This window comes from Cavia porcellus, unplaced genomic scaffold, assembly GCF_034190915.1.
Source record: "Cavia porcellus strain 051 isolate PalLab524CR breed Dunkin Hartley unplaced genomic scaffold, mCavPor4.1 scaffold_4, whole genome shotgun sequence".
NCBI classification, from domain to species: Eukaryota; Metazoa; Chordata; class Mammalia; order Rodentia; family Caviidae; genus Cavia; species Cavia porcellus.
This window is the reverse complement of record NW_026947487.1, coordinates 8442452-8455766: the sequence shown is the minus strand read 5'-3', so window position 1 is coordinate 8455766 and position 13315 is coordinate 8442452. Positions and strand designations below refer to the sequence as shown.

The 13315-nt window shown below is 44.8% G+C and overlaps 1 protein-coding gene and 1 pseudogene across 5 annotated transcripts in view; both read right to left on the bottom strand.

Moving 5' to 3' along the window:
* The window catches only part of Parp6 (poly(ADP-ribose) polymerase family member 6), a 34268-nt gene that overhangs the window by 1187 nt on the left and 19766 nt on the right, over nucleotides 1-13315 (bottom strand). For 3 of the 5 annotated variants that reach the window (XM_023560606.2, XM_013141341.3, XM_013141342.3), the window contains exons 17-21: nucleotides 12898-12946; nucleotides 12559-12671; nucleotides 11795-11867; nucleotides 11063-11132; nucleotides 72-151 (exon numbers count right to left, since the gene is read on the bottom strand). In XM_023560606.2, the coding sequence (XP_023416374.1) occupies nucleotides 72-151; nucleotides 11063-11132; nucleotides 11795-11867; nucleotides 12559-12671; nucleotides 12898-12946 (385 nt within the window). The remainder of the gene's footprint in view (nucleotides 1-71; nucleotides 152-11062; nucleotides 11133-11794; nucleotides 11868-12558; nucleotides 12672-12897; nucleotides 12947-13315) is intronic. The other 2 variants (XM_063246698.1, XR_010046724.1) reach the window with 2 other exon arrangements.
* LOC111753821 (interleukin-1 receptor accessory protein-like) lies at nucleotides 2509-11056 on the bottom strand (annotated as a pseudogene).

Below are 13315 nucleotides of genomic sequence, written 5' to 3'. Positions count from 1 at the left end.
GCTCCCACCATCTCTGTAGCTCAAGACAGCCCAGGAAGCGTGCTCCTCAGAGCAGGGCCGGTTCCTCATACCTGGGGGATGGTGTTCATCCTGTTGTATCTCTGGACCAGCTCATCCTTGGAGGGCATCCTGTGCTGTCCTTTTCCCATTCCTGTCACAGAACAACAAACTTGGGTCACTCATCTGTTCTTTGGTCACAAATTTATTCATGTGCCTACTATGTGCCAGGCACTGTGCCAGAGCAATGGTGAATTCAAAAAGCGAGCAACTTGCCCTCACTAGATTTAGTCTGGTGCAGATTATAGGCAATGAATGAGAAACTGCAGCACACTATGAGAAGGGTTGCGGAGGGGAGACTACAGAACATAGGGTGAGTGAGGAGGGCCACAAGCCTGCCGAGGGGTGTGAGGAGGCTGGGAACCACAGGGCCAGGGGAGTCGGCCCGAGGGTAGGAGGGGGAAGTGTCCCGGGCCAAACAGGGTACAGAAAGCCTGAAGGCAAGATAAAGTCCTGTGGCGTAGTTCACACAGAATACAGTAAATGACAGAAAAGTGGCAAGAAATGATGCGGAAGGGTAAGGTAGGAATCAGATCAAGGGGCCTCACAGGCCATGCTAAGGCAACTGTCCTGAGGACAGAGTCCAGGCTCAAGGGACTGAAGAGCTCTAAGGTAGGGGTGTAAGGAGCAGCCCAAATGGGGAGTGAGGGCCCAGGAGAGGGGAAGGCAACACCCTTGGGTGTCAGACACGCTCCAGTGTTGAAGTTACCTTAAAGCGTGAGGAGCAAAGAAGGAAGTAGAGCCCTTTGGTGATGAATAATTCTCCACAGGGAAATGCAGTGGCCACCGTCCTGCAGAACCCTACCTCCTCAGAAAGCCAGTCCACACTGGGCAGAGCGGTGCCAGTTCCTTCTGCTTCCACATTATCCAAGGTCACAAGGCCTCCACCACCCTTACCCAACACGCATGAGTCCTCCTTTATAAGGAGGAACTACATGCCTGTCTGGCAAGCACCAGATCCTGAGTTCAATTCCCAGTTCCAAAAAAAAAAAAAAAGGCTATAAAGAGAATCACTGTGGGCTACAGGCCAATCTGGGCTATGTAAGGAAGTTCAAGGCCAGCCTGAACTGCACAGTGAGACTCTGTCTCAAAAAACCAAAACAAACAAACAAGGATTTGCTCTACCTCCAAACAGTGTGACCTGCTTAACCTAGATATTCCACGACAAGGTTCCAAGAACAATCTCTACACAGGCTTATGGCAGAAGAGGCTGACAGGAAGACGAGAAACAATAATATGGCTGAAGCAGGACTACAAGTCTGAGGTCAGCCTGGCCTACAAAGCAAGACCTTATCTCAAAACAAAAACAATCTGATATTCTTCCTTCCTTCACACTGAGCTACATCCTCAGGTGCCCCCAGTACTGACTTTTAATTCTGAGACAAAACCTCCCTAGGTTGCTAAATTGTTCAGGCTAGGGCCAAACTTGTGATCTTTCTGCCTCAGCCTCCCAGAGTGCTGGGATTACAGGAGGGTGGCAGTGCACCTGCTGACAGCCTGGTTTCTGCAGTGGGCTATAGCGATAGCCACTCATTCTAGCAAAGTCTCCCCTCTCAGTCCAATACAGTGGTAAGGACATTGGCCTAAGAGTTAGGAGGAGACATGAATTCTAGCCTTAGCTGTACTCCCTACATTACCAAGATAAAAGTCATTTAACTTCTCTGTGTATAAGCCTGCTTATCTGTAAAGTAATGAGGAACTGGACGAGATGACCTAAAAACTCCACTAGTAAAATCCTACAATGATCTGGATGTATAATCATCACCCTTGAAGAGGGGAGAAGGACACTGCCACGTTTTATATAATCAGTGAAGTGTTAAGGAAAGACAAGAAGTCCACAGAGATTCCTGACTTCATGTGGCAATGCACGTCCTCAGGCAACCAGTGGTAAACAGAACCAGTGGGCAAAGAGAAGGGCAGGCAGAAGGAAAAACAGTAAGGACAAGATTGTGGACACCAAAATTCAGAAGACTCTCATTACTTGGGAAGTAATAAGAGCTTACTCAGAGGGCTGCTTTGGCTGGGAAAAGATAAAAACTGATGAACCTAGACAAAGAAGCCAGAAATACCACCTTGTCCCGCCCCAACTTTGGATCTCACATTCAGATTAAGACACATTCACACACAAGGTGCCCATATAACAGCACTTGCCCTGTGTGGATTAACATAATCCTCCTTTCATGGCATGCTGGTCCTTTTTTTCTTTTTGCTTCACAAATTTTATTATACAAAAATATAGTTACATTAAGATAGAAATCATTTTTATAACATTTAAAATCTTACTTTAATTTTCATTTTAGCAATTACAGCTGGTAGAACATTATAAAACTACTTAAATATTGATACAGGATGTCTAAAGAGGTATTTGAAAAATTATATATTTTTGAGAAAGCATTCGGTACCTTAACTATTTGCATTTAGTTAGATGGCTGTTATTTGTGTATATGTGCATATATATATATATATATATATATTTTTTTTTTTTTTTTTTTTTTTTTTTGGTCTTTTTGAGACAGAGTCTCACTATGCCGTTCAGGCTGGCCTCGGGCTCACTTTGTAGCCCAAGCTGGTCTTGAACTGAAAATGATCCTCCTGTCTTAGCTCCTGAGTACAGGGATTATAGGCGTGTGCCACCACACCTGCCTAATAATTATTTAAAGATATCAATGGATATATAATAATCTGTTATTCACAAAAATTCTACAAGAATTAGGTCAGATTATAGGATCATTTTTATGACTCTTGAACTCGGCTATTAATGATTTGTAAAAGTACCTTCATACAGTATAAAATTGTGCTTCATTGTTATGATCACATGGATTTTTTTAAGCAACATCTGGATACTATAGTACTAACATGATTAGAAATATTAGCCGGGCACTCGGGAGGCTGAGGTGGGAGGATCATTGTGAATTCAAGACCATCCTGGGCTACAAAGTGAGCTCAAGGCCAGCCTGAACTGCATAGTGAGACCCCGTCTCAAAAAAGACAAAAAAAAAAAAAAAGAAAAGAAATATTTTGAGGGTGTCTTAGTTACTTTTCACTCTCATTGCTGAGATGAAATACCCAAAGCCCAACATAGAAGAAGGAAAGGTTTATTTCTTACAATTTTGGAAGTTTCAGTCCATACTTAACTGGCTCTAAACGGCAAGGTGGCATGGCGGGCCACTATTCATAGCTGCCTGCAACCAGCAAAGCACCAACCAGCAACAGAGAGAGACATATCTTCCTTACACCAAATGCTGGCCCCACCCCTAGGAAGGTGTAGCTCTCACACCACCAATCTAAGCCCTAGACAACAAACCAATCACAAATGCTACATTTGGTCAAGTCCATAATTGCATGAGCACTGGGGGCCACTGACATAAACCATGACATTCCACTCCTGGCCCCCAAAGACTCACATACATCCTTTACATAAAACACATTTAGTCCATCTCCAAGATTTCCCAAAGTCCTACCAGGTTCAGCATTGCTGAAAAGTTCAAGTCTCAAGTCTCCTCCAAGATCAATGGCAAACTCTTAACTGTAACCCCTGTACAAATTAAACAAGATTAAACATTTCCAAGATGCAAAGGTACAAGATAAACATTACCATTCCAAAAGTTACCAACGAGAATATAAAGTATTGGAAACAAAGCAAGTCCAACATCCAGCAGGGTGAACACAAAGTCCTAGAGTTCCATGCTCAGCATTTGAAGCAATCTGGTTGCAAGCTGCAAAAGGCTTGAGAGATTCTACCCCACATTACTTGCAGGAATTTTAACTCACACAGCTTTTCTCTTAGACCCAATCTGTTCAATTCTTGCAGGTTTCCTTAGAGGATTCACGTTCCTGGCTTTTCCAAACTTCTGGGTGCACCTTTGGCTTCACCCTTACAACTTTACATATTGTCTTCTCAGGAGCACACTGCTTGGCCTGCCAGGCCTTTTGCAATTGAGGTAGAAGCCATCTTACTCTCAGAATTTGTGCATTTTCCTTGCACCTAAAATCAGTGGCATGTGGGTGCCGTCAAGGTTTGCTGCCAGCTAGAACAGTAGGCAGACTTTTTTCTCTCTTGGCTGTAGGGGTCGAGTGCCTGGGATCACTGGGCTCTGTGAACCTAATTGTGAGGAAAAGATACTCTATCTCACCAGCACTCTGGGACCTGGTACTGCTGCTGCCATTTTGGAACCTCAAATGGCTGTCGCCATTTTGGAATCTCATGTGGCCTCTGCCCATGCTCTGCAGCTTTCTTCTGTGAGCAGTCTTTCACTTTTGCAGTTTTGAGACTGCAAAGGATGGAGATCCCCTGCTTCCTGGGATGTGCCCAACCATCTTTTTTATTTCTCTGTTCTTTCTCAGCAATCGAAGTCTCAGCTCTACCTTTATAGTCCAAAGTTTTCTGGCCAAACTCACAACGTTTCAAACATCCGGCTGGGCTCTTTGCTCTTGATTCACAAAATAAACCTGGCTAAAAGCCCCAACAATAGTCATGCCAACACCTCAACATTAGACTGCCTTGAAATTTCCTTTGCCAGATTAATCAGTCCATTGCCCTTAAACATTCCAGTCTTAGGAAAAGTTTGTGGGCACGAGAAAAATGCAGACAAACTTTCTGCCAGGCTGTAACACACATTGTGTGGAGTCCAACAACCAATGCAATCTTTCTTCTCAGCAGGAACCTCCTGAGCCTGGTCTTTACTGGCAGGCTATCAGACTTCTGGTCTCCTGAGCTCTGACCAGAATCTCCCCTACAGAACAGCCTAAGCTATTCCAGCTCTATGCATTCAGGTGACATCTCTAAACCTTTTCAAACTCTTCCCACAAGCCGTTCCCAGAGACTCTCGAACCACGTGATCAGATACGGTCATAGGAACAACCCCACTCCTCTGGTACCAAATTTTGTCTTAGTTACTTTTCACTCTTGTTGCTGGGACAAAATGCCCAAAGCCCACCAAGAAAAAAGTAAAGGTTTATTTCTTATAATTTTGGAAGTTTCAGTCCCTACTTAGCTAGCTCCAAGCAGCAGACCACCATTCATGGCTCTCTACAAACAGCAAAGCATCAACCAGCAACAGAGAGAGACACATCTTCCGGCCTTTACACCGAATGCTGATCCCACTTCTAGGCAGGTGTAGTGCTAGACAACAAACATCACAAATGCTAGATTTGGTCAAGTATATAACTGCATGAGGCTTGGGGGCCAGATGTAAACCATGACAGAGGGGTTAGGTACAGCTCGGTAATCCTTCCCAAACATGGGAGAAGTCCCAAGTTCAATCCCCATGCCAGCCCCTCCCACTCACCCCACAGAGTATGATTTTTAATATTTCTCTTCATGTAGATGGAAACATCTCATGAGTTTTCATTCAATTCTACTTCATTACTGTGTCAGCTGTGCTAGGTGCAGGAACTGTCTCATGCTCAATCTCTCCTCTCCTCAATCTCTCCTCTCCTACTCGACACTGTTACATTTGGAATTCACAGATCTTCTGCCTAGAGCACCAATTACCATTCTGTTTCACCGTGGCTGCTCTGTCACCTCTGCTTTGGCATTTCTAGCATGACAGACACAGCTGCAGCTGAGAGCCTCAGGGCTAACTTTCTTGATGCTCAAAACCTGAGTTCTTGTTTCACCTTCTATTTTAGACTTTCACTAATGGTTATGTCAACAGTGATGCCATCGGGCTTTTTTCATCAAACCTCATCGTGAGGGTACTTAATAAAGCTAAGACAGATTGTATCATGGCTGAGTAGCTCTTCTCCTGATCCTTTCTCACGGATCACAATCACTGTGGGAATAAATCTGGGGGGGGTGGATCCTTTGGAGAGCCTCCTGCCTTTATAGTTGCACTCCTGGTGAGGTGTAAGATGCCTCCATTTTCTGCTTAGGTAACAACACATAGGTAAGTTATTTCAAGTTACGGAAATGAAAAGCTTAAGTTCATGCCATCGGGCAGTTCATTTATTAAAAAGCAATCCATATACCAAGTGATGTTTGGTTTGACAATGGCAGGAAAATATGCACATTTGGATAAGTGATCTGAATGCCACCTTCTACATAGTTTCTCCATTGGAGTTTCACAGCGGAATTGAAACAGCTGTCTGCTGTCTTTCTGAACAACTTCCGGGAGAATGCAACTTTGCTGCAATACTCAGTATTCTCTGGCATGCAGGTACAGTTGGCTGTATCTTTGAGGAGGGTGGGCCAGAACTACAGCACATCTTTCTCCTTAATAATGCTGTTCTCAGGGAGGTAGAAGTAAACTGGCTCCTCAAGGTCCTGGTCCTGCCTAGTTCAACACCAAATCAGAGTAAGGCCGGCTGACTGGGCTGTGCTGCAGTTAAACATCGGAAGTGTTCAGAGTGGGCACTTGATTCAAGCTGATTCATCTGCAAATACTTGGATCTGTCTCATGGTATGGCGCCTCCAGTCATCACAGTGTTGTCTAGGTAGGGGAGAGGATTCCCAGTTCTCCAAGTTCTCCTGCTTTGTGGACAAGCCCTTTACCAATCAACAGAAATATAACATGGGTCTCATGTATAATTTTAGCCATTCAGTTATACATGGAGGCATATCCTCGATGCAGGATCCCAGGCTAGAGGCTCAGGACACACCACAGAACTCCCATCCTTTTTGGAGACTTCCTTTTGGGAAGTGGATCAGGTGCAGCTGAAGCATCGAGATGGGCGGAGGTCACCCGGGGCTGCTTCTCTCTATGCCTCTGGCCAAAGCACACCCTGGGACTTGGACCCAGGCCATCTCACCCCTTCGAGCCTCTTACTTTACACTGTACTTTCTTTCTCCCCCTTTGGGGCTCCTCAGCACATCTGGTCCTTTATAATAGAACAATAAATACTTGCAGAATAATCCAAGAACTAAGGCTCCAAGGGACTTCTACCTACAGCTAACTGCTATCCTGAAATCCTTTGCCTCACACACGCTAGGCAAATGCTCCCCCATGGAGCACTGGCGTCAGGCTGGGATTACTGTTCCTTTCTTGTGCTTTTTATACCCTACTCCGCTCAGCTAGTGCATACAAACACTTTGCTCCTCTACAATATAAAAGGCATCACACAGTACACAGTCTTTTGGGACTTGCCTTTCATTCTCAACACATTACTAAAATTTTCCATGTTGCTGGAAGTCACAAATGCCACCCATTTTCACTGCCAAACAACAGGCCATCAAGAGACCACACCAACTGCATTCATCTCTTCTTCCAGTGATGGGCATCAGAGCCGCTTCCAAAACGTGCTGTTGTGAAGTCTGTTTCACACAGTCTTGCATATGGCTTTGGCTGTGCCATGTGCAGGAATCAGAGTGCTGGCTCATAGGGTAGACCTCGCCAGCTCTGGGAGTCAGCACCAAGTGGCTTCGCAAAATCACTGCATCACTCACCTCCCCAAAATCATTACAAGAAATCCTAGGGGGCTGGGGATTTAGCTCAGCGGCATAAGTGCCTGCCTTGTAAGCAAGCAGTCGTGAGTTCGATACCCGGTACCAATAAAAAGGAAAAAGAAAAAAAAAAAATCCTGATGATTTACAGCTCAGTAAGTAACTTTGGTCTTGATTTTATTTCCCTATGAATAGAAGTTGAGCAACTTTTCATGTTTTGTGGATCATTTCTTCAGGAAAATACTTGGATTCAATTTTTTCTTTCAATAGACCACCTTTCTCTTACTGATTTGTAGTTTTTTTAAAGAATTTTTAAAATACATAGAAGTTTTTAGTTTTTAATAAAGTCACACTGTTCTTTCATAATTTGTACTGTGATTCCATCTTTTTCTATCCTCCAGGTTATTTTGTATGAGATTATTTATTCCTTGAAAGCTTAGCTTAAGACTCACTTATAAAACTAACTGGGTGCTAGCTGGGCATGGTAGCACATGTGGAATCTTAGCACTGAGAAGGCTACAGATCTAAGTTCAAGGTCAGTATGGGTTACACAGTGAGTTCAAGGTCAGCCTGCATTACACAGCAAGACCCAGTCTCAAAAAAAACCCACATTAATAAATAAATTTTGAAAACTAAATAACTAGGTGCTGATGCTATAGCTCAGAGGTGTAGTGCTTACCCAGCAGGTTCAAGCACCTAGATTCAATTCTCAGGACCAGCTGTTAAAACAAAAATCAGGAAAGCTGGCCACACAAACACACACCCATAACCCCAGCACACAGGAGGCTAAGGCAGGAGGACTGTTGTTCATGGTAAACCTGGGTTACACAGTGAGCTCGAGGCCACCTTGACTACATAGCAAGATTGCATCTCAAAAAACAGTTATCTGGGCTTGATTTGGGGATTGTTTGGAGACAGTCTTGCTTTATAAGTCAGGCTGGCCTCAAGCTCACGGCAATCCTCATGCCTTAGCCTCCCGAGTGCTGGGGTTAACAAGTGTGTGTCACCACACCAGCTTTTTGTTTATTGTTTTGTGGAAATTTTTAAACTATTTTATTTTTTTCTATAGTTTTATGACCAGTTAGGGTTTTTATTTCTTTTTGAGGTTAAATTATATTTTTTAATGAGTTCAGTTTATTCAAGTTTTCAAATTACTGGTATCAAGTTTACAGAGTTCTCTTAGCTTTTAAAAGTTTGTATACCTGTGTTGAGTCATTGAAGCTGAATACCCATGCAGAGCTGCAACATGGCCTGGGGATGCTTGAACTGAGAATGATGAAGACACCTCTGGGGGCAGGATAGGCCACAGCCAAGGCCACCTGGAGACTTCCTAGATAGTCTTCCTTAATTAGCATCATCTGTTGCTCTGAGGGGTCCTTGAACCCCTCCCAAGATCCTACTCAGGTTTCCTGTGTTTTCTACTCAACTCCTTGTTCTGATTAAATATGGGCTGTCCAGGGTCAGTTGACTGGCCAGCTAGTGGAGATACGAGCTCTACAGAGGACTTTAGTCCTCTGGAGCCCTAAAGATCATGCCACTTGTTTCATTTCTTTGGGCCTTTGCTGTGCACCGATTTGGGGGCTTGGGGATCTAGGCACAGAACCCAGCATAGCTATACTTATATTTTTCTCTATGGAACTACGTCTCCAGCTCTTTTTTTGTTTTGGTATGGGGGAATGGAACTCATGACCTCACGCTTGCCAAGCAGGCACTGATGCCGCTGAGCTAAATCCCCAGCCCCAATGTCTCCAGATCTTTAAAAAAGAAAATTTCACCTCCAGGAGAAGTAGAAAGGATGAAGATGTTGTATGTGTATGTACCAATTCCCGTGATGAATGCATACACACTTATATAATTTTTTTTGAGACCCAAATTACCCAAGCTGGTCTTAAACTTGTGATCTTTCTACCTCAGCCTCCTGAGTAGCTGGGATTATAGTCATACGCTATATCTCAACTATTCATACTATTTGTGCCCCTTTAGTAGGATTCATCTTTTTTGTTCTTTAAAAGAATCATCCTTTAGCTTTATTGCTTCTATCTACTGTATCTGTAATTATTTCACTGATTTTTATCTACATTGCTTTCTTTCTCTACTTTGTTCTACTGTTAGATACTTTTCTAATTCTGTAATCTAGCCATAAATTTTTTTTTTTTTTGGGTCTTTTTAAGGGTATTGCTATGTAGTTCAAGCTGGCCTTAAAACTTACTTTGTAGCTCAGGCTGATCTTGAACTTGCAATGATCCTTCTGCCTCAGCCTCCCAAGTGCTGGGATTACAGGTGTGCACCACCATGCCTGGCTTTCTTTTTTCTTTTTTTTTTTGTACTGGGGATCGAATGCACAACCTCAAGCTTGCCAGGTAGGCGCTTATGCTACTGAGCTAAACACTCAGCTCCAATTTTGTTAACTTTATAACAGCTACAATTACTGCAAAATACTAAATCATTCATAGAGAATCTAGTACCTTCATCAAGTGGACATGATGGCAACATGGTGGTCATCATTTATGTGGCGGCCACACTGAACAAGAAAAAAGCAACTGAATAGGTGCTAAGGCATGAACCTGGAAGAAGAAAGTTCTTTTTTTGGTCTTTTTGAGACAAAGTCTCACTATGCAGTTCAGGCTGGCCTTGAGCTCACTTTGTAGCCTAGGTTGGTTTCAAACTCAAAACAATCCTCCTGCTTCAGATTGCTGGGATTACAGGTGTCCATGTGCCACCACGCCCAGCAGGAAAAAATTCTAATCAGATTGCTTTCCTAAGGTAGACAAGATTGCAACTATCTCCTCAATAGAATCTGAACCTTGTTCATGTCTTATCTTTAGGATAAAATGCCTTCTTTTCATTCATTGTGAATATTTTAAAATTCAACTATTAGATACAGCATAAACTGTATTAACTGACTGACTGACTGATTTCAGTTCTGGGGATTGAACCTAGGGCCTTTGCAGTGAGCTCATCCTCAGTCTTTTTTATTTTTATTAGTTTTCTGTGTGCATGTATGTGCTAGGCACGGAGCCCAGGGCCTTGTCATGGAAGACATGAGTGCAACCACTGAGCCATATCCCCAGACCCCATTTTTTGAGACAGGGTCTCACTAAGTCCCTAAGTTACACAGGCTGGGTTGTGATCCTCTTGCCTCAGCCTCCTGGAGTGCTGGGAGTATAGGTTGATGCCACCATGCCCAGGTCAGGTTAAATTTTAAACGCTAACTGAGAGAAAGAACAACATCTCCAGAAACATAAGCCAATACAAAGGACTCAAGCCTTCCCACATAATTCGTCTTCGCACACAAAGCCACGTGCACGTGCACACACAAACACAATCTTTAACTGCCAATACACAAATTGTGGCTTAGGAAGCCTTGTTTCACTTTCTGGGTAGTCCTTAAACCACTCTCAAGGCCAAGGCCCTACAATGAAGAAAACTACCATTTGTAACAGTGACTTACTGGATAAAGACTAAAGAGAAAAAGCGAGAGAAAGACAGGTTATGTATCCATGACTAGGGAGAGGACTGAGACCAAAGGGTGTCCACAATGGGGAGAAGCAGACAACACACATCAGGTGTTTACGAATGGATGCAATGTAAATATAGTCACAGTGGCCAGAGCATATTTCTTACCTGAGTATCCAAAGGAAATACTGGAGATGGGGCTCAGGTAGATGCCTTTGCCATAGGCTGCTCCATGCAGCTTGCAGGGAAATACCAGGATGAACACATGAGCCTGGCCCGCCCATGGCTATACATTAGGCATCCAGAGGGCTTATCCAGTCCTCTGTCCCTCCAACTACCTTCTCAAACACTCTAGGCCCCTACTCTAGCAATGTGAGCTGTCTGAAAAGTGGATTCAGGTTAAACTGTTTGCCTAGGACATCCTAGCATGGGGAGTGGTGGGACAGTCATTTTCGCAGCACCCACACTCCTGGTCCCTGGCACTGGCACATGTGCAAATCCCCTAACAAAGGAACTACAGAGCAGGGAACCAGCAGTAGCAGCACCACCCCTTGCAGTCTCTCAGGCGAAAGCACAAGTATTCATAGTGAGTCCTCGAACAGCCATGGAAGATAGAAGCTCTGTGTACTAGGAGAATTCATCACAGTGGCTGCAGTCAGCAAATCTACATTCCTCCTAGAGGTACATACCCACTCCTGACACCACTGAAACACACAGCCCACGTTCCAACAGGTAGGTCACACTTATTTCCTGCATCCAATTCCAACAACTTCTTCTCTAGGGAAGCTCCCAGTACAGGCTAGGGTGGAGGAGGGCAGAGGCAAAACCAGCTGAGTGCTCTACAGCAGCCTCTGCAAACCGAGGGGACTAGGAAATTGCAGAGCAGGAGAACAGCCTCACCTGCAGTTTGGTGTAGGATGCATTGACCAGCCCATTGCGCAGGATCGAATGCCAGTTCTCAATGTGGGACCCACTGCAAGGCAGGGCAGAAGACAGGCCTCCTTTTGATAAGAGGCTCCCAGATGCACTTCCAAGAAGCCACTTCCAGCCACCCAAACCCACAGAGATCTCCTCTGGGATGCATATGCACATGCTCACGCATGCAGGCACAGCACGCAGGTTACATATGCACATGGTTAAACCCTGCATCTTCACCACCAGTGCCATTCCTACTACTCTTCAGTGAATCACATTCTCACCCCTCAACTGCTGGTTCAGTGGTCGTCATCTGCCTATTCTTCCTGATATTTCCAATGCAACAAATTCATCTCAAACTATGCAAAATTATCACTGATCCCAAATAAGGCTTCCACTGCAGGCTTTGCATTCTATTTTAAGGAAATGGTACTACCATTCCGAGTTATCTTTAATATATTTTTCCTTCTTGCCTCCCACAATTAGGCATAAATTGTGGATTTCCTTTCAAATCTATCCCTTCCAATCCATTCCTTCGACTCCCTCTTTTCACACATAAATGTCATTTCTGTTCAACTGTGAGCACCTGAACATAAGAGACCTCACGCAATCCTTTCATCCTCTACAGCACCTACAATAGCATTTGCTAACTTCTCACGAACTAGGTGACCGACACAAGTCTGCTGCACACATGCAGCTCCTCCAGGGACCCCACCACCCTTCCCAGGCTGCCCGGGCTCTCTCCTCACTGGAAGGCGAAGGTGCTGCCATAGAGCTTCTTGGCGGTCCGGAACCGAGCCTCCTTGGCTGGAGGGCTGCTCAGCAGGAGGAACTGGTGTGAGGTGTGCATGAACTTCAGCTGCTGCCCAGGGTGGGGCGGGGCCAGGGAAACAGAACAGAAACCGAGATCAGGGAGGGAACACATCAGGCTAGCGCTGACCCCAAATGAAGGAAACATGAGAGGCCCAGACTCTGCCAATGGACAGGGCCAGGCAGGCAAATCTAGGACCAGTGTGGTCGGCTGGCTCACAGCCCTCCGCTCCCCTCCCCAGAAAGCTGGAGGCATTAGAGGGAGCATTAGCACTTACCCTGCTGAGAGGTAGTTTGACAATGTGTGACCTGTTGCTGGAGATGATCCTGGGAAGAAACAGAGGCCAAAGAGACAGCGTAGGGTAAGTGTGTGGCTAAACTCTCCTGAACTCGAGACTTCTATGACCTTGGGAGAACAAAGAGAGCTTCCCGGGCTGTCTGAACCGTTAACCTGATCAGCTCTGGAGAGCCTTTCTGAAAGACAACACCTGTGTCTAACAATTTAAAGGGGAACCTACTGATCAGAGGTCAGCGAGTTACAACAGTGGGTGAAAGGCAAGGGTAGGAGGTGGGCTCCCATATCAAGGGAGGCAAAAAGGATGAAACAAAAGGAAGAGTCAAGAAGTCACACTCTATTAGCCAGGCATAGTAGTGCATGCCTGTAATCCCAGCACTCAGGAAGTCGAGGCAGGAGCA